General features: G+C 38.8%; 1 protein-coding gene across 1 annotated transcript in view; it reads left to right on the top strand.

The window, feature by feature from the left end:
* Positions 1–24,491, top strand: part of ECT2L (epithelial cell transforming 2 like) — a 64,959-nt gene continuing 40,468 nt past the window's right edge. Inside the window, 5 exon segments of the mRNA XM_072748219.1 lie at positions 1–116; positions 1,173–1,256; positions 1,258–1,286; positions 19,993–20,155; positions 23,508–23,760. Of these exon segments, the coding sequence (XP_072604320.1) occupies positions 15–116; positions 1,173–1,256; positions 1,258–1,286; positions 19,993–20,155; positions 23,508–23,760 (631 nt within the window). The 5' untranslated portion in view covers positions 1–14.

Below are 24,491 nucleotides of genomic sequence, written 5' to 3'. Positions count from 1 at the left end.
AATAATTTGCTGAGATGTCAGCTGGGGATTCTTCTAGAAAAACCCTGGAAATGGAGTGCTTCCACACAAGATTCAGTGCCTGGACACCTTTCAGCAATAAGTCATTAAATAGACAGGTTAGCTACATACTCTTGAACAAAACAAGTTTAATTTGTAAGGTCAATTTTGCTGTGATATATTGAGTTTCATGTTGCCATATTACAAACAACAACAACAACAATGTAATGTCTAAAGAATTTAGTTTTGGAGTCACTCCAAACAAGATAAAAGCCTCCAGCACACACAGTGTGCTGGGGGAGGAGAAAAGAGGAGGTGCTTTGGGTGGTGTTTGGTGTGGAGAGTATTAATGTGTAATTAATTCTTTGCATATTTCTTTAATCCTCTCTCTGTCTCATGCCAACAGTTCAGTTAGATGGCCTGGGGATTCCCACTCCTTTGAAAGGTAGCCAGTAAGTAGTCACCAAAAGGCTTAGGTAGCTCTGCCAGCCATTAATGGAGTAGGCTGACTGCATGCGTGGGTCAGGCCTTTTCCCAAGGGAAGCAGACTGGCCGGGCTGGGCCAAAGCCTGATCTAGTAATAAAACCAGTGAGTTTGTATATGTCATGTGAGCAAAGCTGGTCTGAAACCCAGGTTTGGGGGTGACCCTGGTCCTTGGTGTATCTCTTCCTTACAGACACATCTAACAATGGCTACTTAGCAATATTTAATAACTTTTGTTTTGGTGGGACCTATGAAAATATAGGACTGTGGATTAGTAAAATCATACCTCCTTCAAATGGTCCTATTTTCACAATTCAAGTGTAGCCTGTATGTGTTTTCTAGATGAAATGTTTGGAATCTTTCCCCAGGCCACATTCGTTTAGGTAGAAACAAGAGCCAAGATTCATTACCTCTTTGTTTTCTAAAGAGGCCCTGTAAGGCCCCACTGTAATTATATCCCCTGGTCAACCTTTCCCACCAACCCACCCAACAAGGCTGGGCTTGTCTCAATCCCCAGATAAAACCAGTTTAAGCTGAAGGGAGAGACCCCTACTACAGAGTAAAAGTGCTTTGTGAACTATAATGTGCTGAGCAAATATTACCCATGAGGTTGTGAGATTGCCTAAGGATTGTTTAGCAACTAAAAATAGACTGAACCATACAGGAAAATGATATCTTCTTCCCCTTACAGCTCTTTCAGGAAAGAGTTGCTCTTATAAGTCATTGGTTTGACCTCTGGACTAACAAGCAACGTCAAGAATTCTTATTCACGATTTTTTTTATGATGCTCCAAATCACAATTAAGGTAAATGTAGCCTAAGGATGTGATTATTATTGGTTCTTAAAGGAAATAAAATATAGTAAAAGGTTTATGTAACCTTTTAGGGTTTCTTCCTTGCCCCCCTCCCCAAAAGAACAAATAAAGGTTTTTTAAGGTTTATAAACAGAAACTTCTAGAGCTGCTTCCTCCTTGAGGATGAAACGGAACCTTGAGGGCTTTAACATCTTCCTACCACAGTGGGGTGTTTAGTGTTTGCAAACATCAGAAGCTTCAGCCAGTGAATTTTTAACATTCTCTTAGTATATTAATTACCCTTAGAACTATCAGACTGACGGACCATATATTTCAAGTAGATATCTGGTATGCAGGCAGTCCATAAGTAATTGTTACACGAATGATGGATCTGATCTTCAGAATATCTGAGGAGTGACCATGGTAGCAACATTTAGGAACATGCACAAGACTCATACAACAGTGCCACTGATTGCCAGTGGGTCCTTGTTCTTATTCCTACCTTGACCTCCTATGTCTGTTACTTGCTTTCAATTATTCCAGCCGAGATGGTGTAATATTTGAAAGTGCTAGTTGAAATTACATGCAGAAACAGCTAGTTTTTTGATCAAGAATGACTACTCTAAGGGTGGTAAGCTCGCATTGTATTGAAAGGTCGCAGTGTCGAAGTTATTACAAAATACTTTTCTAATTAGCATAGCAAATATCAGACATTAGTTATTATCAGAGCAACCAGTGGCTTGTTCATCTATCAGATGAAGGGTAGAAATGGACTCTTTTTGGTGAAATTATAGGTATTCAGATGTGGGACTGAAAATATTCTAGAGAGCCCTCCAACATGCCTGGACCTGGTTGAAGAATCCAGCCAGCCCTGCAGCAGATGGTTGTGAGGCTTTCCCCAAATAAATGGCCTTATCAGTCTGGGGGTTTCTGATAGCCTGAGGCTGCCAAAAAGGGTAACAGTAAGATCTCATTTCTGGAATACTGTACTTTCTTAGTTGAGTAAACTTTTCGCCCAAAGAACAGAGAGCCGGGACTCCATCAAGCCCACAGAGGAGACTGTATAAAGTGGTTGGGGCTTGTTTACTAGGTTTGTTTAGGGAAACTCTAGGTATGACATCATTTGGCACTAGTTGTTTTCACTATAACCTGGTGGTGAGGTTGTTGGGAGAGGCTAACCTTTAAATTTCTTGTAGCTTCCAGAAAGCATCAGAGTTGTGCAAAACCAAATTGGTTTATTTTAGTTTGTGATACCTGTCTTCCACTCTATCCCACTTCCTCCCACTGTCTCCTTCAGCAGCCATTTCATCCCCCCTGCCTGCCTGCCTCCTCACCCTCTCCCTTGCCTGCTTTCTTCTGCATCCATGGGTGCACTGTGGATTGTTAAGAGACTGCCCCTGATGGAGTCACCAAGTCACTGGAGTGAGACAGACAGCCTGGCTGTGTTGAAAGAGGCTGAAGAAAGAAAGCCTCTTTAGTCCAGGCTTAGAAATCAGAGAAGGGAACTTTTTATAGTAGTTATTGGCTAGGTTTCCTTTTACTCCAATTTTACAGCTTTCAAGATAAAATAACAGACCAAACCCCAAACCCATAACTGCTTGTGGTACATCATGTTCTAGTCTCCTGTATCACAAACCATGCATTTTTAACTTTAACCACTGGAGGTCATTAGAGATCTTGTGGTATATTTTGAAGCTCATTAACATTCGGCCTGACATTTTGTCACTGGAAATTGCACCCTTTGGTACCTGAATTACTATGACACAATGATATAGGACTAATCCATTCAGTGGGATTACTTTGCTTTGTTCTGTAGCAGCTGTATCTCTGCAGAGAGTCGTATACTGTAGTTGCATGAAGCTATTATTACATATTCTGGACTGTGGCTTTTAGGAGAAGTTGTATGCCAATTTCTGGTCTCTAGATTTGGCATCCTGAACCCATCTCTAATTTGTAGTGGTAGGTTTTTGTTGTTGAACATCAGTTAGTTCATTCCTCCAAGTCATAATTGAGTCTTTCTTCTACTCCTTTCCATCTCTTTGAGTCAGCCATGGCTTCTCTCCTGCCAACATCTACAAAAACCATTTGCTGATAGTCTAATCTGATTTGAGTTGTGCTGGATTTTGATTAAATCTAAAAACCCAATTCATTTTATTTTTTAAAGTTAGTGCAATCAAATTTCTTCTAAACATCTTTATTGAGATATAATTTACATGTAATAAAATTCATCATTTAAAAGGTATGAAGTTAGTGGTTTTAGTATATTCACAGAACTGTGCAACCATTGCCACAATCTAAGTTTAGAATATTTTCATTACCCAAAAAGAAACCTGCTACCCACTAGACATAACTCTGCATCTCCATCCCCAGCACTGGGCAACCACTAATCTACTTTCTGTTTCTATAAATTTGCCTTTGCTGGACCTTTCAAATAAATACAATCTTACAATATGTGGTCCTTTGTGACTGGCTACTTTCATGTATTATAATCTCGTCAACAAAAGGCAACCAAGTAAATGTGAAGATCCAATTGGCTTTATTAAATTTTTCCTGAATCCGGCAGCACCCCGTGCAGTAAATAGAGTGGCACTCTGAGGAGTTATACAAAACAAAATGGTAGGAAAGTTTTTATGGATGGAGGGTGAGGCCAAGAATGTTGTTAGCAAAAGAGAAAGATTGTTTCTTTATTTTTTTTTGAAAGATTGTTTCAAACAAAGCTGTTTGCTGGGGGGAAAAGCAATGTGTCTTATCATGTGTCGTGTTTCTTTGGGGGATAGAGAGGGCCCAGGGGACAGACTTGTTGGTGCAGATAGAAAGAAAAATGTTCCTGACCAACCAGTTAAAGACCTATTTCTGAGGGGCTGAAACTGCAATTAGATTAAGTATTAAGCCCCAGTTTGGCAACTCAGTCTAAGTGACACCATTTGGAGCCTGTGGTTTTCTTTTTTTAAACAATGTTCACAACCTTCACCCATCTGTAGCATGTATCAATACTTCTTTCCTTTTTATTGTTAAATAATATTCCATGGTATGGATATACCATATTTTATTTATGCATTCCTAAATTGATGGGCATTTGGGTTGTTTCCATATTTTGGCTTCTGTGACTACTGCTGCTATGAACATCTTGTCTATAGGTTTTTCTGTAGAGATGTCTTTATTTCTTTTAGGTCCATGCCCAGGAATGGAATTGCTGGGCCAAATAGTGACAGTGCAATCAACTTTTAATTATTAAACATTTCTTTTGAACCCTATTTATTCCTATAGTCCCTACTCCCCCATCACTGAATAAGCAGGTGAATACATGAGAGAATATAGTATTATTTAAATGCCTAATATCTTTCTATGTAAGTGAGGCTGCATTTGTGCAGTCCCTGTTTTCAAGGCAGAGAAACCACTGTTTAATTGTTTTTGCTTTATAATTTCTGAATAATTTTATTTTAATTCAGGCAGTTATAATTACAAAGCTTATATGAGATATCGTGGTATTAGTTGAGACTGTGTTTTGTTTTAAAGTTTCTTCTTGGGGATCTCTGGGTGGCTCAGCAGTTTAGCATCTGCCTTCAGCCCAGGGTGTGATCCTGGAGACCCGGGATCGAGTCCCATGTCAGGCTCCTTGCATGGAGCCTGCTTCTCCCTCTGCCTGTGTCTCTGCCTCTCTCTCTCTCTCTCTCTCTCTCTCTGTGTGTGTGTCTCTTATGAATGAATTAAAAAAATCTTTAAAAAAAAGTTTCTTCTTAGTGTCAGTAAGATATATTCCAGTACCTAAGATTTGTCTTTTCTGTCCTTGTATTTCCTAGTGTTAAGATTTGAAATTTCTAGGGGCACCTGGGTGGCTCAGTGGTTGAGCATCTGCCTTTGGCTCAGGGTGTGATTCTGTGGTCCTGGATTGAGTCCCACATCAGGTTCCCTGTAGGGAGCCTACCTCTCCCTCTGTGTCTCTCAGGAATAAATAAATAAAATCTTTTTTTAAAAAATTAAAGATTTCTTTTTTTTTAATTAAATATTTCTTAAATGGAGTTTTATGATATTTAAGACATTTTCCAGAGGTTCAGCTTCTTAAACTGTGGCTCTGGCAAGCTCTTCCTTACCCAGCTTCAGTGGTCCCTCTCCTGGGAAGCTTTCCCTGCGCATCTTTCACCTCCAGTGATTTCTACAAACATCTATCATGGCATTTCCCCCCACTACATTGGGCTTATATGGCCACATGTCTAAATGCTTCCACTAGTGTCTTCCCTTGGCCACTTGACCAGGCTGACTTTTCCTGACTCCCTAAAGGAAACGGAGCTGTTTGTGTCTGTCACTCAGAGAAACCCATGAGAAGTCTGTGTCTGTCTCCTAGCCAACTGGTGGGACGGGTTTCAAATGGCCTCCACTCAGCAGCAGGCAACGCCCCACACAAAGGCCTCTCATTCCAGGGCTGGAGCTGTTCAAACCTGTAGCTTTCCCTGGTGGGTCCCTGGGGCAACATTCATGCAACTGCAATCCCAAAACACAGATGGATTACTTTTTTTTTTAAGATTTTATTTATTTATTCATGAGAGACACACAAAGAGAGGTAGAAACATAGGCAGAGGGAGAGGCAGGCTCCATGCAGGGAGCCCAGTGAGGGACTTGATCCCAGGACCCCGGGATCATGCCTGGGGTGATGCTCAACCAGTGAGCCACCCAGGCGCCCCACACAGATGGATTTTCTGCTCCTGTGTGCACACCTGTGTGTCAGATGAGAGGGAGATCACAAACAGTGAAGGATTAGTTCTCATCATCAGAGCCAACAGGAAATGAGGTGGGTCAGAAAAATGTACTGATCAATGTACAGGTGAGCAAGAACACCCCTCACTCCCACTTCACTGCATTTAGCCGCTCTTTCCATGCAGCCCCTGCGAGAGCTCAGTTGAGCTGGTCTATCTCATTTGTGAACAATGAGGAAATCTGCTATATACATTTTTCAGAGACAACATGCATTTGGGTTAATTTTGGATACAGAGCCACATCACTCTGAGTTCCTGAGCACCCATTTGAAAGGGGAATATTTCTATGTAGAGGCCGTAGACAGCAGAGGGGTGTAGTCAAAAGCACACTGGGTTTCTAAATATCCAAGACAAGTCTGGAAATATGGGTCATCCTCACTCTTCCCTCCCTCAGTCCCATATTTTGGACATGTTCCTGTCCTTTCACATAAATCAGATGGTCATGGACAAACATAATTTGTCATTGGGGCAGTTTTTAGAGGTGGATGAAGTGAAGAAGAAAAATCCTTGAGTTTAAAAGGAGAAACCAAAAACCCAGAGCTTTTTTATTGGGTGGGGATGAGGACAAGGGGGGTGGGTGGTGGGAAGGTCATTGGCTTATGCTTGGCAAAGCTTGTGTGCAAGAGATCCTCATTTCCAGTTTATAAGGGATACCATTCTCTACAATGGTTTATAATGTCTAACTTGTCTTTATAGCACTTAGCACCCCCCACATTATGTTATATACAGTGCTCATTTATTTATTGTCTGCATGCTCCACTGGACTCCTGCTCCATGAGGGCAAGAACTTTTTCTGGTGAGTCTTTGTGTCCCTAACACTTAGAGCAATAGTAGATAAATAGCAGCCACTCAGTAAATGCTTGTTGGATGAATGATGTTCAAAATATTCCTAAAGACAAGGATAACAAAAAATTAATCAGAACAAAGGTTTCATTTGGAGGAAGAAAGTTTTCAAGATATTACAATTCCCAAATATGGGAGATTACTGATACTTTGCTTCATTCAAGACTTTTTGTTAATCAACTCAAGAAAATTGCAAAAGGAATTATGCACAATAATACTACCCAAGGGTAGTGTGTCACACAACTCCTGTTTCACACTATCATCTGTGATAATGGCATCTCCTGAAGTTCTTCATTGCACAACTTCCCAAATGCAGCAGCCCTGATAATGAATACTACTAGCTATTTATAAAGTACCTGTAGCTTCCACAGCTACCAAGAATCCTCTTAGCTACCAAAACTTCTCCGCGTAGGAGTCCGATTCACAGGTAAATCACTGGAGAATGGAGAAAAGTTTTAAGAGAACATTTGTCTCTCTTCTGTATTTAACAATCTCTTTAGGAAATGGCCAGGAGGGTTACGGCAGAAGTGGAGAAGTGACAGCCCATGAGACCACAGCAGGCCAGCAAGTCTTAAAAGCAGAAGTAGAATGCCTCCAGTGCACAGTGTGCTTGTCATCTTTCCTCCTGCTCTCTCTCTGTGTTTTTTTGATGTCATGGTCAGAATGCTTTCAAGAGCAAATAACAGAAATGGAATTCAAACCAGCTTAAGAAGAAATAGGAACATATTGACTTAAGATTTGTCTGGCTTTAGGCTGGGCTAGATCCTTCGATTCAAATAATGTTCCCTGGGCTGGTGGGCCAGCCTGTGCCCCCCTCCCCACCCCCCCTTCTCTCAGCTCTGCTTCCCTATGTCTGTTGTATAAAAGTAAAAAGAGAAGTGCAAGACCCTTACAAAGAAAATTATGAGTTTGTGTTAAAGGATAGCTAAGAAAAACAAAACCAACCAAGCCTGAATAGATAGATGTGCCATGTTTAAAAATGCCAATTCTCTCTAAATTAATCTTCAAGTTCAAGTCAATCCTGATACAGATTCCCCAATAGGATATTTTTATGGACCTTGGGAAACTGACTCCAAAGCTAATCCAGAAAAGAAAATGTATAGCCACAGTTAAGAAAAGCATACACATAAAGAAAAAAAGAATAAGAGTTACACTACCAGATATTAAAACCACATTTAACCATGTAAGAAATACCTGCAAGTAGTGTCTTGAGGGTAAAAGGGAACAAGAATGGAGATAAATAAGAGGTCTGAAGTAAAGGAGGAGGCATCTGTGAAGGTCGTGCAGATTGGACAGCTGAGGCAGCTAGATAGATCTTCCATTCCTTTCCTTCAGTTCGTGTTTAGTGGGCTGGGCACTGTCGATTACTCACCTGCCCACATCATTCTCTGTTTCTTCTCCATAATCCTGACAGAAGCCTTTTGTCTGCAGGCAGTGTGTGTTTCAGAGGTGGCTTGTCACTCTGCCCCACTAAGGGTGAGTCAGGCTTGGACAGGATCATGATGAGTCCACCCCCTTGCTAGTGTCTGGATTACAAACAGGGCATGTAGCTACAAATTCTTCCCAAGGGGACATAGAGATTGGCCACTAGAGAGCTTCTGGGAGAGTTGTCTTCACTCTGAAAGGGACTTAAATAGGGGTTTGAGAAAGGAACATGCCCTTTTGCATCCTGTGAGGATCACTCCTCACAGTAGCCATTTGGAAATCACCTCTAGGGACATGTCTAAGGACCAGAAAAAACTACTGAGCAGGCAAAGTGAAAATATGGACGATCTTTGTAGCTTGATGACATCTCTGAGTCCTTGAATTCACTAACCCCGGAACTGCCCTGACCTTCCTTATTGCTTAAATGTAAGGAAGAGAAATAGTTTTAAAATGGTCTGTAAGAGTCCATTTATCTAGCTGTACCTTCTCTAATCATAACAATTCTCCAGAATTGAGCTGTGAATCAGCTACATTTAGAAAAACAAAACGCATTTAGCAGTCAACTGATGCTCTTTACACATAGGAGAGAGCCTGTTGTGCAGTGTCTCAGTATTTAATTGGCTCAGGGCCTTAAAAAGGAGCTATCCTACTCTTATCCTAAAACCACCATACATAATACAGTGCTTTGTACTTGACTTGACCTGAGCATCAAGATCTGCTGCCCCGTGAAGTCAATTTCACCGATGCTGAAAAGGGCTAGGCCCATTAGTATTACCTGGAATTTGTAAAAACATAGACTCTGAGCCTCACCCGTAGAGATTGTGGCTCAACTCATCAGGATGGAGCTGAAAAAGTGGTTTTAGTCCATTCTCACTCAGAGTGATGTGGAACACAGCCAAGTGTAAGACGCAAGGCCTGGGTGACCTGAAGGCCCCAAGGCTTCTTCCACCCCTTGATTCTACTCTTCCTCAGAGGCAGGAGCACAGACTACCTGAGTGCCCAACCCCTTCAATTATTAATGAAACAGAATTACCTGTTCTCTAGAGGCCTTCTTCATCTTTCTGTGGCACTAATGCTTAGTGGTTTTCAAATGTATCATTGTAAGTAACCCTAACACAAATAATAAAGGAAAAATTTCCCTCTTAACTAATTGAAAAATCCAGAGTAAGTTTGGCTGCGGTTGAAGCTCAATTCAGAGGTTCGGTAATAAAACCAATAACTTGATTCTTTCTGTTCTTCTGCTCTGCCTTTGGCAGTTGTGCCTTCATATTATGTTTTTTCAGTTGTGTACAGAAATAAAAAGAATTTCTCTGTTTGAGCTTCACTATGGTGAGACTAGTAGATCCATGCCCCAATTTTTGCCAATTGCTGTGGCCATAAGAGTGACCCACATGAATTGAATTAGCCTTGATCATATGCTTTTTGGAACCAGGGATGGAGTCAGTTTCTGTAGAACCACCTGGAACAACATATAGACAACGAAGTTATTTTACCTAAAGAAAGGGAAGTAAAAAAAAAAAAAAAAGAAAGAAAGAAAGAAAGAAAAGGAAGTAAATGATGGGTGTCAAAAGAGTGCTGTTCATCCAGCACTCAACAAATGTTTACTGAGTGCCAACCACGTGCCAAGCACATTTCTGGGTGCAAGGACTCAACACTAAAAAGAGTAAAAGATTCCTACCATCTGAAGTTCATATTTTAGTAGAATAAACCTTGTCCTAGGACAAGGGAACATCCATGCCTCTCACTGGATATTTGACAGCACAACGTAGTACCACTAAATATTTTGGAGTGTTTTCCATGTTATTGGAAGTGAGAGCAGTGCAGTAGACTAAATAGTGGCCTCCAGATATGTCCATGCTGTCATTCCTGGAACCTGCAGATGTTACCTTATGGGGCAAAGGTGGTTTGCTGATGTGATTAAGGATTTTGAGATGGGGACATTATCTTGTGTTATTGGGGCTCAGATCATAATCACAGTGGTCCTTATAAGGGATGCAAGAGGCATGCGGAAGACTATGTGATGTCTGGAGCAGTCAGAGAGATGGAGACATGTGAAGCCATGTGCTACTGGCTTTGAAGATGGAAGAAAGGGCCATGAGCCAAGGAAGGCAACCAACTTCTAGAACCTGAAGGGGACAAAGAGACAGATTCTCCCCTCCAAGCTTCTAGAAGGAGCCAGCATTGCCAACACCTAGCCCAGTGTAACTGATGAGACTTCTGATCTCCAGAACTCTGGAAAATAAATTTCTACTGCTTTAGGCCACTATGTCAGTGGTATTTGTCAGAATGAATAGGAATTAATATAAACAGTGAATTTCTATTATTTATTTTTATTCTTTCTTTATTGTAACTTACACATATTTATTTAGTTCCTGTCAAGTTAGAAGCACTGTACTGGGTGCTGGGGACAAAGCAGCAAATGAGACAACCAGCACAACTTCTTTCATGCAGCTTGTTGTCCAGTGGAAGAGAAAGACTTTAAATAATGAGTGAGCCCCAAAATGGATTGAGTTGGAGGGTCAGCAAGAATGGAAATACAAAAATCATGCTTAGATTATATTATAGAGCATAGTGAGTGTATAGGACACAGTTTCAGCAAGGCACGGGAGATGGCATTAAGAAAAGAGAGCTCAGTGAGTGGCAGTAGCCTCCTCATACAGGCTAGTATTTGGGCAGCAGGAATGGTCAGCCTGTTGGGGGAGTGGGGGGATTCTGTGAGTGCACCAGGAATATCACCCTAAAATTTCACTATTGTTACCTTGTATGGTCGCTTATATTGTTGTAAAAATAGCTTTCCATGAGCCATGTAATTTAGATCTACCACACTGGTTCCAGCTAAAATCTCTCACTCCTTTCCAGGCACCATATTGCTTCACTGGCCATAAGTTATACAATATGTAATATACATGGGAAGTCATACTGCACTTTTATAACATGACAGGTCTATGTACAGGCATTATCCTTTATTTTTCAGAATCCAAGGCAGGCTTTGTCAACCCGATAGATATCAGATAAATATAGCTATGACTGTGAAAAGTGACGAAGGAAAAGTAAGGTGACCTCACCCAGTCCCAGGGATTGGGGCCACTTTCCCTGAGGCTCTGACATTGAGATTGGAGTCTGAAGGATGCCTAGGAAGTCAGACAAGCAAAGACTTGGAGGATGAGTGAGCCATCTGGCCAGGACGACATGGGTAGAAGCTTAGGGCCTTCTCTGTCTATTCAGTAGTTAACACCAGGCTTTTGTTAGAAGCATTGGAAAATGTGAGTCGGCAAAAAGAGGGAAATACCAATTACCCATAATCCCACCCTCCAGATAGAACCTTATATTTTTTATGCTTACATGAATCAGAACATATGAATTATTTTAAGATTTTAAAAAATATTTTACTTATTTACTTATTCATGAGAGATGCAGAGACACAGGCAGAGGGAGAAGCAGGTTGCCCTGCGAGGAGCCTGATATGGGAGTCAATCCCGGGACTCCAGGATCACGCCCTGAGCTGAAGGTAGATGCTCACCACTGAGCCATCCAGGCATCCCTATTTTATCATCTTTTTATTTAATTTAACTTATTTTTTATCATCTTTTTAAGACACTTTTCAATCACCCTCCCTTTTTGCTTCCCCCACACCTGGCTTTGCTGTCTTACTCACTGGAGACTTCAGCACATGGGTCTCCACTACCTTTATAACCCAAAGCTAGTGTTTATCCTGTGTGACGCTGGCTTCCATATGGAAATCCACCTAAGATAGGCCCTTGCCATGCCAGAAAGCGTTTGTAAAGCCACTAGGCAAGACTACAGGGAACTGCCCAGGTGGCAAGAAAGCAGACACCTCTGCAAGCTCTTCTTCCAATAATTTTTTTTAAGGATTTTATTTATTCATGAGAGACACACACACACACACAGACAGAGAGAGAGAGAGAGAGAGAGAGAGAGAGAGGCAGATAGAGGGAGAATCAGGCTCCTCGCAGGAAGCCCAATGTGGGACACTCTCTGGACCCTAGGATCATGCCCTGAACTGAAGGCAGGCGCTCAACTGATAAGCCACCCATTTTCATCACAATTTGAGTAGCTTCTTTCTACTTCTTATCAGAAATTTAAGAGCCAAGAATTAGATTCAAGTTTTGTATTCCTAAGCCTTGTTATTTTTTGCAAAGTACACATTGTACATTCAGGAACACACTGCAAAGTAGTGTCATGAATTATTTAAATGAAGTTATCCTTGTCACAATAAAGGAGCAAAGCACATTTTGTTCATTGTCTCCTTACATGTTTTTATTTCTCTTCATGGGTTTCTTACTTTGTAACATTAATTAAAATGCAATGAGCCACAATGTCATTACTGCAAACTACCCTAGTTGTGCTGCTTGGATACTGATTTTTTTTTTAATGTGACTGAAACATTTTCCTTCTTTCTTGCTTAAGATTCATTATACTTGAATGTGTCCTTGTAGCAGTGCTGACTAGGAACAAACATACAACTTGCATAATCGAGGTCCACTTTAGAAAGTATTCTCAGAGTGTCTGGCTGGCTCAGTTGGTAGAGTATGTGACTCTTGATCTCGAGGTTGTTGAGTTCCAGCCCGACGCTGGGTGTACAGATGGTTTAAAAATAAAATCTTTTAAAAATTAATTAAATAAATAAATAGTAATGCAGATTTAGTTCTCCCTTGCTTGACTGGGATGGAATAGTAGATGCTGTGGATGGGAATGAAAACTCAAGATCCTGAGACCCATCTTTGAAAAGGAGGTGAAAAACATTTTTGTTTTATACCTCATTTTATTGTTCTGTTTTGGAATTCTAAATGAGAGCATATTGTCCCCCAAGGGCTAATGAAAGGATGCTGAAGCCTGCCTGGGACACTGAGGAGTTAGGTCAGGGATCCACTGGGATTAACTGTTCTTGGTGTTATCACAGGCTCATTCAGCCTCAATGTTAATCTACTAACAATGAGAGGATTCCCCTTGTGATACTTTTGTCTGTAGTTACTATATACTGTATACTATATACTATATACTGTATATATACACACTCACACACACTTTCCCCCTACTGCATACAAACAGGTTCATTTTATTTATTTATTTTTATTTAAATTTTACTAGTTAACATATAGTACAACGTTAGTTTCTGGAGTAGAATTCAGTGATTGATCTCTTACACACAATACCTAGTGCTCATCACAAGTGCTCTATGTGATACCCAACCCCCATTTAGCCCATTCTCCACCCACCTCCCTCCAGCAACCCTGAGGTGGTTCTTTATTCTTAAGAGTCACTTATGGCTTGTTTCCCTCCCTCCTTTTTTTCTTTTCCCCATTCCCATATGTTCTTTTGTTTCCTTTTTAAAATTTATTTTATTTTTTTATTTTTAATTTTCTTATTTATTTATGATAGTCACACAGAGAGAGAGAGAGAGGCAGAGACACAGGCAGAGGGAGAAGCAGGCTCCATGCACCGGGAGCCCGACATGGGATTCGATCCCAGGTCTCCAGGATCGTGCCCTGGGCCAAAGGCAGGCGCCAAACCACTGCGCCACCCAGGGATCCCTTAAATTTTATTTTAGAGAGAGTGTTGGAGGGGGGGGGGTAGAGGGAGAGAGAAACCCAAGCAGACTCTGTGCTGAGTGTAGAGCCCGATGTAGGGCTGGATCCCATGACCCTGAGATCATGACCTGAGCCATAACCAAGAGTCAGACACTTAACCAACTGTGCCACCCAGGTGCCCCTGCTTTCTTTCTTAAATTCCACATATGAGTGAGACCTAGTAAGATCATTTTAAATCACTCTGTTTTATCTCACGTGGTGATAAAGCTGCACGGATAGGGATCAAGAAAGCTGGCGCAGTGGTTTGGCGCCTGCCTTTGGCCCAGGGCGCGATCCTGGAGATGCGGGATCGAATCCCACATCGGGCTCCCGGTGCATGGAGCCTGCTTCTCCCTCTGCCTGTGTCTCTGCCTCTCTCTCTCATGGTGTTCCTATAATAAATAAATAAATTAATTAATTAATTAATTAATTAATTAAAAAAAAAAAAGAAAGAAAGCAGTACCCTGGGACCCCTGGGTGGCTCAGCGGTTGAGCGTCTGCCTTTGTCCCAGGGTGTGACCCTGGAGTCCCGGGATTGAGTCCACATTGGGCTCCCTACATGGAGCCTGCTTCTTTCTCTGCCTGTGTCTGCCTCTCTCTGTGTGTGTCTCTCATGAATAAATAAATAAATAATCTTAAAGAAAAAAAGAAAGAAAGAAAGAGCAGTGCCCTAAAATAGGGAAGTAGAAACACACAAAATAATAGGCAGTCACTAAACCTTCCAAATGAAGCAGTTAACCTTTAAAAAACAAAAAACTTTTTTATTTTGCCCTAAATTTCAACTTAATAGAAAAAATGCAAAAATAATGAAAATAATTCCTTTATGCTTTTTACCTGGATTCTTCAACTATTAACATTTACCATTTTTACATTATTATTCTGAATCATATGAGAATATGTTGGCTGCATGGGACGCATGGGTGGCTCAGCGGTTGAGTGTCTGCCTTCGGATCAGGGCATGATCCTGGGGTCTGGGATCAAGTCCCACATCGGGCTCCTTGTGGGGAGCCTGCTTCTCCCTCTGCCTATTTCTCTGCCTCTCTCTCTCTCTGTCTCTCATGAATCAATAAATATAATCTTTAAAATAAAAAAAAGAATATGTTGCAAACATGATGCTCCATTAACCTTAAGCATCTCAGTATGTGTTTCCTAAAAAATCAAGGACATTCTGCTGAAAAATCAAAGTACATCCTTTAATATCAAGAAATCAGTATTGATACAGTACTATGGTCTAATCCACCGACTCCATTTGAATAGTCCTGATTGTTCCAACAACGTCTTTTGTAATCATCCTTTCCTTCTCAGTCCAGAATCCAATCCAGGATCACCTATTGTATTTAGTTTTCACGTCTCTATATCCACTTTCGATGTGGAGTAGTTCTTTAGTTTTTCCTTGTCTTTTATTGCTTAACACTTTTGAAGAATACAGACCTACTCTGTTGAATGACCTTCAGTGTGTGGTTGGCTGATACTTCCTTAAGATTATATTCAAGTTAAACATTCTTGGCAGGAATAACACAGAAGTGATGCTGTGTTCTTCCCAGCAGATCACACTGGGGCATACCATGTTGATTTGTCCCATTGCTCGTGATGTTGACTTATCACTTGGTTAAGATGATTAATTATTAAGTATTTTATACTTATTAATTAATAATTAGGAAGTCTTTGAGTGATTAATTTTAAATTAATTTAAAAGTATTTGAATCTATGCAAATGCCCTGTTCCTCATCATATTTTCACCCACTAGTTTGAGTCTCCATTGATGATTCTCATCTGACATAATTATTACTGTGATAACTGCTAAGTGCTCATTTTCTGACTTCTTAATTGCTTCTACATGTATTATTAACTGATGTTCTGTTACAAGATAGAATTTTTCCTTCTCCCAAGATTTATAGATGAGGCTCCAGTTAAACCAGCAGTTTGAGTAAATTACTGTTGAAGACCTTCTCTGGGTCTCATGAGTGTTCAGTTTGTTTATGTAGGTAACTAAGCTTTTTCTGGTCCCTAATTGGAGGTGTCATTTTCATTTCACATTGGAACTTTCTGGGGCTTGACTCACCTTGTTGGAATTTAGCTTATGCAGTTACACATTTAGAGGTCAGAGAAAGAAGACACATTGCAGAATGAGATCTACTCAGAGACAGGACTTTTCTTTCACTGAGTTAATCTGTGTCCATTAGGATCTAGTAACAGGGCAGCTGTGGCCACTTAGCAGTGAGAACTAGTTCTATAGTCCAAATGGCTTGAGATAAATGAGTTCTGGTAAATACTTATTTTTTTTAAAGATTTTATTTATTTCTTCATGATAGAGAGAGATATAGACAGGCAGAGGGAGGAGCAGGCTCCATGCAGGGAGCCCAACGTGGGACTCGATCCTGGGTCCCCAGGATCACACCCTGGGCTGAAGGCAGCGCTAAACCGCTGAGCCACCCAAGCTGCCCTGGTGCAAATACTTATTGCCAAAGTTTCCAATTAGCTGTGAGATTGGCCACAAACATCTGTAATTTTACCAAATATGGAGGCGATTAGGGGTTCCAGGTAAGAGTTTGACTTACCAATACCTGGATTGCTTCCAAACTTTCTTGTTCTAGTGATTCTTATGCAAATATTATGACTTATTTGCTGGTTTGGGATTATAACAGATGTTTATTGCCAATATCTAAAGAGGGCAATTAGGTATTAGGTATCTGTTTTTTTGTAGTTAGTGGCTACAGGACCAGCAGTGGATCTTTCTTGGGCCATAAAATGTCTCTTTGGTCCAAGGGCTACATAGCCTCCAAGCCTCCACTTTGGTGAAACCTTGGATTTTTTATTCATTCAAGATCCATTTGTGCTTAAGTGGCCATGTGCAGAGCAATGTAAGAAGTTTTCTCAATGAATGCCATAAGTTTAAAATGTTTTTAAAATAGATATCACGGGGGTCCTAAGTAGCTCAGTTGGTTGAGTGACTAACTCTTGGTTTCAGCTCAGGTCATGATCTCTGGTTGGTGAGATGGTGTACCACATCCAGCTCCCTGTTCAGTGGGGAGTCCCTCTGCCCCTCCCCCTACACACACACATACACACATGCACATGTATGCGGATTCTCTCAAAATAAATACACCTTTAAAAATTTAAAATAAATATCACATTAAGAAATTATTATTGAATTTCTTTAGGCATGATGATATTATAGTATATGTTTTTTAAAAATGCTCTTATTTACTGAGGCACATTGAAATATCAAAGAAGAAATCATAAAGGAAATTAGAATATTTCAAATTGAATAACATTGAAAATACAATACATCAAAGTGGGTGGGACGAATGCAGTGATATAATGTCTTAAATTTGCTTTCAAATAAAAAGGGAGTGAAAGAGGAAGAAAAAGGAGGAGGAGAAGGAGGAAAAGATGATATAGCAGAAACCAGACCGGCTACAAGATGATAATTATTAAAATTGGTTAATGCAGGTCATAATACTACAAATATTAAAGTGAAATAAAGATATTTTCAGATGAAACTGATAAAGTTTGTTGTCAGAAGACATGCAGTAAAGAAATGCTAAAAGAAATTCTTCAGGCTAAGGAAATTGATACCAGATGGATACTTGGATTTACAAGCAGGAAATGGCAATGTGTGGAAAAATATAAAATTTTAAAGTCATTTTAAAGATACATGACTGTTTAAAGCAAACCCAGTGTATTATGGGCCTTTAACATAAGTAGGTGCAGTATTGTGACAAAAGCATAAAGGATGGCAAGAACTATACCATTCAACTGTTCCTTAATTTTAAATGAATATTCACTCTAAATAGACTGAAATGTTAAAGATGCATAGTACACTTCCTAGCAACAACTTAATTGCATAATGCAAGAGGTATGCCTAAAAGCCAATAAAGGAACTGAAATGGAATACAAAAAAATTCATATCTCAAACCAAGGCAGGAGAGGAGGAATAAATTTTCATGAAACAGGGAAGTCCGGGTGGCTCAGTGGTTTAGCACCACCTTTGGCTCAGAGTGTGATCCTGGAGATCCAGGATCGAGTCCCACGTTGGGCTCCCTGCATGGAGCCTTCTTATCCCTCTGCCTGTGTCTCTGCCTCTCTCTCTCTCTCTGTGTCTCTCATGAAAAAATAAATAAAATCTTTTAAAAAAATAATAAAAAAATAAATTTTCATAAAACAAAAGAGAAAAACAAAAAATCAAGACCTGGATTCAACCATATCAATAAGTATATTAAATATAAGTGGACTAAACCCTCTAATAAAAGGCAGTGATGGTCAAATGAGCTTTAAGAAAAACAAAACAAGATCTAACTGTATACTGACCACAAAGGATACATTGTAAATATAAACACACTGATTGGTTAAAAGTAAAAGGATAGAAGATATACCATACAAATGCTAAGCGGATAAAAGTAGGATGGCAATATTAATATCAGACAAAATGGACTTCAAGACAAGGAATATTACCAGAAAGAGAGGAATGTTTTGTAAAGAGAAAAGGATCAATTCATGAAGAAGTCAGAACAATTATATATGTACCAAATAATAGAGTTTCAAGTTACATAAAACAAAGCTGAGTGAATAGAACAATTAAACAACAAAAAAGTAAGAATATAGAACTGAGAAAACTTCTCAATCACCTTGACCTAATATTTATAGAAAACTAAACCCAACAACTTCTAAATATATATGTTTTTTATGAGCAAAGCAACTTTCACCAAGATACACAATTTCCTAGTCCAAAAAATAAGACTCAGTACATTTCAAAACTGTTAAAATCTAATTATGAATATTTTTAAACAACAATGCAACAAATTTGAGGTTAAAAAATATAAAATATCTAGAAAATCCCAAAATATTTGGAAAATAACTCACAAATTACCTGTGGCCAAAGAAGAAATCACAAGGGAAATTAGAATACTTCAAATTAAATGACAGTGAGAATACAACACATCTAAGTGGGTAGGATCCAACTAAAGCACAGCTGAGAGGAAAATATATCATTTAATTTCTTATATTAGAAAAGAGAAAAAGGATTTAAAATTAATTATCTAAATTTCCACCTTAAATAGCTAGAAACAAATAGCAAATTACATACAAACTAAGTAGAAAGAAATAAGTGAAAAAGAGTAGAAATCAATAAAATAGAAAATGAATAGAAAACTTCTGTGAAAACAAAAGCTGGATTTTTGTTTTTATTTTTAAATAGCAATAGAACTGATAAACTCCTAACAAGAATAACCAAGCCAAAAAAAAAAAAAAAAGAAAACACAAAATGCCAATATCAGGAATGAAAATGGGAATATTGCTTTTGATCCCATAAACATGAAAAAGATAAAAGAAAATCATCACAATTTTAGGCTAATATGTTCAATTTTTTAAATGGTTGTTTTGTAGATTCCTGAGTTGTTTTTTAAACATTGTTTTGTACATTCTACATACATGAATTGAGAGTTCATGAGCTGCTTCCTTTCCAATATATATTCTTTTTTACTTTTTTTCTGGCTATGTTGAAATGGCTAGGACTTCCAGTATGTGTTAAATTGAAGTGGTGAGAGTGAACATTCTTGCTTTATTCCTGATGTTAGGAGTAAGGAATTAATATTTCATCACTAAGTGTGATGTAGCTTACAGGTTTTTATTTTAATTGCACCAGGAAGTCGTTGTAGGGTTTTACTTGCATGGGTGATGTTATCTAATTTATATCGTTAAAAAACCACTTGGGCTGCTGTGTAGAGAATGGGCCCCAGGAAGAAGAGCAGAAGCAGGGAGACTGTCAGGAGGGACTGCTGGAGTTGTGCAGGAGCCAGGTGGAGGTGCTTTGCACCAGAGTGATAGCAGTGGATATGGAGAGAGGTAGTTGGATTTGGAGATACATAGGTGTAAAGCTGATAAGACCTGCTGATTTATTGAATTTGGGGTAAAGGAAAAAGAGAGAAAATCCAGATTTACAGCTTAAATAACTATGTTTATTTCAGATTTTTTCCCCTATGTTATTTCAGACTTAACTTTTTTTTAAAGTCAGAACATCATAGAAAGAACAATGACCAATATTTATATTGGATTTTTGGTCAGTTTTAGATACTAGTGTTCTGATTGAAATTTCCATGTCTTTCTTTTTAGGTGTGTCCAAGATTGGTTTTCAGAAAGGATGCAAGTGGCCAAACTGGATTTCTCTACAGTGTTACCACGCTTCATTTCTCTATATATCTTTTCCTTCCTGAATCCAAAAGATCTGTGTGCAGCTGCACAAGTCAGCTGGCCCTGGAAGTTTTTAACTGAACAGGTTTACTACTTGTCACTTTCTAGTAATAGGGCACAAATACAACTGTATTCTGTAATGAAGCAATAGGGGTAGCTTCCTTCCTGAAGATAACGACTGAGGTTATTTGAACCGTAATTAACGTACTCTTCAGAGAAAAAAATGGGGATAAGTTAAATACAGTAATTTACTTTGTAAGTAAGGAAATATACACTATTCCAATAATTCATGTAATTTTAAGAATCTTTAAATTACTCAATTTAATTATTTAGAAAATGTTTTATCTTGGCTAAAGAAGTCCACTTTTTTCCAAGAGAAATTAGTTAAGCTTTGGTTATTATATGATATTATTTTACCCATGATAACTCACCTTGAAAACTGTTATACAACCACAGCCTCATCTGATCCCTCTTTGACTAACATCTGTTAAAGAGATTTTCCTCCTCTGCCATTAATTTTGCCTCCAGCCTAGTCGTCTCATTTTCTTTTTAAAGATTTAATAAAGTGTAATGGCAGACATACTTTGAGTACAAGTCAATAATGAATTTACTTCTTTACCGTGAATAAACTTCCCAGGGTGGGCTTGCATGGAGTGTCTGATCTCAGAGAATACGTAGCTCTCTATGGAGAGGCCACATGCAAAACCAACCGTGAGCCTTGGATTGACAGCATTTAAGAACCCAGGCCAAGTGTTTGCACATGTATTGTTTTCTGACTTTTTACTTTCAACTTATGCCCTTATATTTAAGGAATATGTCTTGTAAACAGAATATGGTTGTTGGTGGTTGTTTTTTTAACATTTGACAATCTTTGGCTTTCAGCTGGAGTAATTTTTCTATTTACATTTGTGTATATACTACATATTTAAGCTTAAATCCACCATTTTACTTTGTATTTTTTGTTTGTTCCATGTGTTTTATTTTGTTTCCATTTTTGTCTTTTGGAGTTCTTAAATGTTTTTTATATTGTTAATTATGAATTATTTAGCAGTTCTCTCATGGCTGTACTAGAGATTACAGCACTCATCTTAGGGCTTTTTTTTTTTTTTAACCACTTCTGAGATAATGCAAGGAGCTTAGGACCCCTTTAACTCTAATAGCTCTGCTTCTACCTACCTTCAACTCTGTTGTCAAATTTGTTTTTTAAGATTTTATTTATTTGAGAGAGAGAGAGCACAAGACAGCAGCAGAGGGAGAAGGATAAGCAGACTCCCTACATAGCAGAGAGCCCAACACAGCTCAATCCCAGGACCCTGGGATAATGACGTGAGCCCAAGGCGGAGGCTTAACTGACTGAGCCACCCAGGAGCCCTTCATGTCAAATATTTTAATTTTATACACACACACACAAAATACACAAACACAATTTATATATATAAATTATATATATTATATTATTATAAATTATATATGTATATACACCTCACAAGACTATTATTTGATATAGTCAATATTTACTTATAAGTAACCATATACTTTTTCTGTTGCTCTTCATACCTTTCTTCATCTCTGAGTTTCCATTTGGGATCCCTTTCCTTTTGAATTCTCTTTAACATTTATTCTATTGCAACTTGCTGCTGACAAATTCTCTTATTTCTGTTTGAAACTATCTTGATTTTCACCTTCATATTTGAAGGATATTTTCACTGGGAATATGAACTCCATGCTGGCAGTTAATTTTATAAAACTTTGAAACTTTTCTGTTGTTCTTTGGTTTCCATAATCTCTTTTTTTCTTTGAGAAGTAGAAAGCTTTATTGTTGTTCCTTTAATGGTAATATTTTTGTTTACTCTAACGGCTTTTAGGATTATATTTTTCTGTCTTGTCTTCTCTTTTCTACAATTTTATTATGATGTACCCAGAAGTGTGTGTGTGTATATATTTCTCCTGTTTTGTGTTTTGCAGTGATTTTTTAATCTGATATTTAATATCTTTATCAATTTTGAAAACTTCTCACAGACTATCTCCTCATGTATTCCTTCTGCCCCATTTTCCTACTTTTTCTGATGAGATTGCAATATTTACACATTAGACTGATTCACCACCTCCCACGGTTTCATGTTCTCTCATGCGTCTATTCCTATTCCTTTTGGCCTTCAGTGTTTCTACTTGGATTTTGCTTCTAGCTTTTTAGTTTACTAATTACCTCTTTAGCTAGATTCTAATTTGCTTTTAAACTGGTCCATTGAGTTTTAAACTTCAGTTATTATATTTTTCAATTCTAGAATATCGGTTTTGATTATTTCACCAAAATTTCACACCTCGCTGCTTAACTTCTTTAGACATATTAATTATAGGGTTATTTTTTAAGTTCATACTTAACAATTACAACATATGGCTCTCCTGAGAGTCTCTGTCTACTTAATAAAAGATAATAAAAGATAGAGAAGAAACAAACAACTATGATCCTTTTGTGTGCCTGGTGCTTTTGATTGAGTACCAGATATTGGATATAAAATATTGATGCAATAATTTGAGCCTCTGGATGATGTAATCTTCCTCCAGAGAGAATTTGCTTTTGCTTCTGGCATTTGGTTAGGGTAGGAATGCATCACTTAAATCCAGTCAGAGAAGGAGAGATTTTAAAATGGTTTCAGTCTTTGTGAGAGTTTGTCTAATTCCTTACCCTCACTGATAAGGATCTCAGCTGAAAGTCTGCTGTGATTATCAGGACTTTTTCCCCTGGTGAGCCCTGAGTTTACAATTGTTTCCTCTCTTCCTTGTGAGAATGCCTAAAATTCTTTCTTAGCTTCCATGTCATTCAGCCATAACTTTCTGCTCTGCTTCTCAGCTGGAGCTTTGCTTTGGAACTGTCAAATGCCTTGAAGTGAAAAGTAGTGCCAAATATTGGGCTTACCTCTTTAGGTTTCCCTTCTCTCTGGGGTCATGGTTGCATGAGCCCTTATTGCATTGGTAGCTCTATATGCCTTCAAATACTTGTTTTATAATAGTTGGTCTAGGTGCTTCAGTTAAACCACATGAAATTTGCTGTTTCCATATAGCAAAGCTGGTTGCATACTGGCAATATCATATGGTTCAACCAGAGGTGTTCCCAGTGGGAGGTTTGGTCCGAAACAAATGAAAATGCTATTGCTAGTAGCAGAATTCTCAGAATCTAGGGCTAACCAAATGCTATGGGAGCAGGTATACAGAGATGACTAATACATATATTCATATATAACATATATTGTCATCAAAGACTATTTTTGTATGGAATAAGGCATGCTTATTTGTTAGTGTCAAATTCAGATGACAAGTCAGCTGCCACAGAAATCTCAATGTAAAGAAAAAATATCCGTGTACCCAGAAACATTATTACTAAGAAACGATCGGTAAAAATTTCTTGCAACTCATCTTTCTCATTTCTTTTTCTGTAGGACTGCTTATGGATGCCCAAATGCATTAGGTTTGGGTGGTTTCTGCCCTATACTCCAGCAGATAATGAGTATGGTGCTTGGAAGCATCATTACATTGCTTGTGTGTCCAACTTAGATTGGCTAACACCTAGGGAAGCCGCCGCTATCTATGGGACCCTGAATGAACCCAAAACAAAATATGAGGAGTTGCAGGAGAAACAAAGAGAAAAGTGCTTAAGAAAATTAATTCGGGAGAAAAGTGCACTACGTAAGAGTAAGTAGCATCTTAAAATGGTATCTTACCCAACCATTGTAGAAAAAAATGGATTCATGTATAGATTCCCACAGAGGAGGATAGCTATGTCTTTCTGGAATAGCATGTGGAGGGTATTCTCTAAAGTATACTCCGGACAAGCTCTTCCCCCTCCCCACCTCCACCATATACTTCAAGTTAATGGATAAGAAAAAAAAAGAGTTCAGATGAAACACAGAAAGTCAAATATCAGTGCCTCCATTATTGTGCTGGTTCCTCTCAGGTTTATGAGACAGAAAAAAAGACAAGGAGGAGAGGGGAGTATGAACACATGCAAAAGCCAAAGACATAGGTCCAGGACAGAAAAGTTGGGATTGGAGACAGAGGGGGAGAAGTGAAACTGAGAATGGAAGCAGGAAGAATGGCACTAAAAGAAAAGTGGGAAGGGAGGAAGGATAAGAGCTGCTCAGCAAAGCCTTCTGATTTGCACAGTGCACTGCTTGAACAGTGAAAGTGATTTGAGTCCTGACATTTTTTTCACTGACTCACCCTCTGTGAGATGGGAACAAATAGGGGATTACTTGAAGCCAAGAAGGGTAGACATGGATGTGAAGGCTATAAATCGATTAAGTGGTTTCCACAAGAAAAGAGGTGCTTGTTCTCTGAGTTTGGTTTCTTGACCTGACATGACTGGTAAGTAGTAAGTAGCATCTTAAAATGGTATCTTACCCAACCATTGTATTTGCAGCCAC

This window comes from Vulpes vulpes, chromosome 1 (genome assembly GCF_048418805.1).
Source record: "Vulpes vulpes isolate BD-2025 chromosome 1, VulVul3, whole genome shotgun sequence".
Classification (NCBI taxonomy): Eukaryota; Metazoa; Chordata; class Mammalia; order Carnivora; family Canidae; genus Vulpes; species Vulpes vulpes.
Note: the sequence above shows the minus strand (reverse complement) of the source record. Positions and strands in the feature narration are given on the sequence as shown.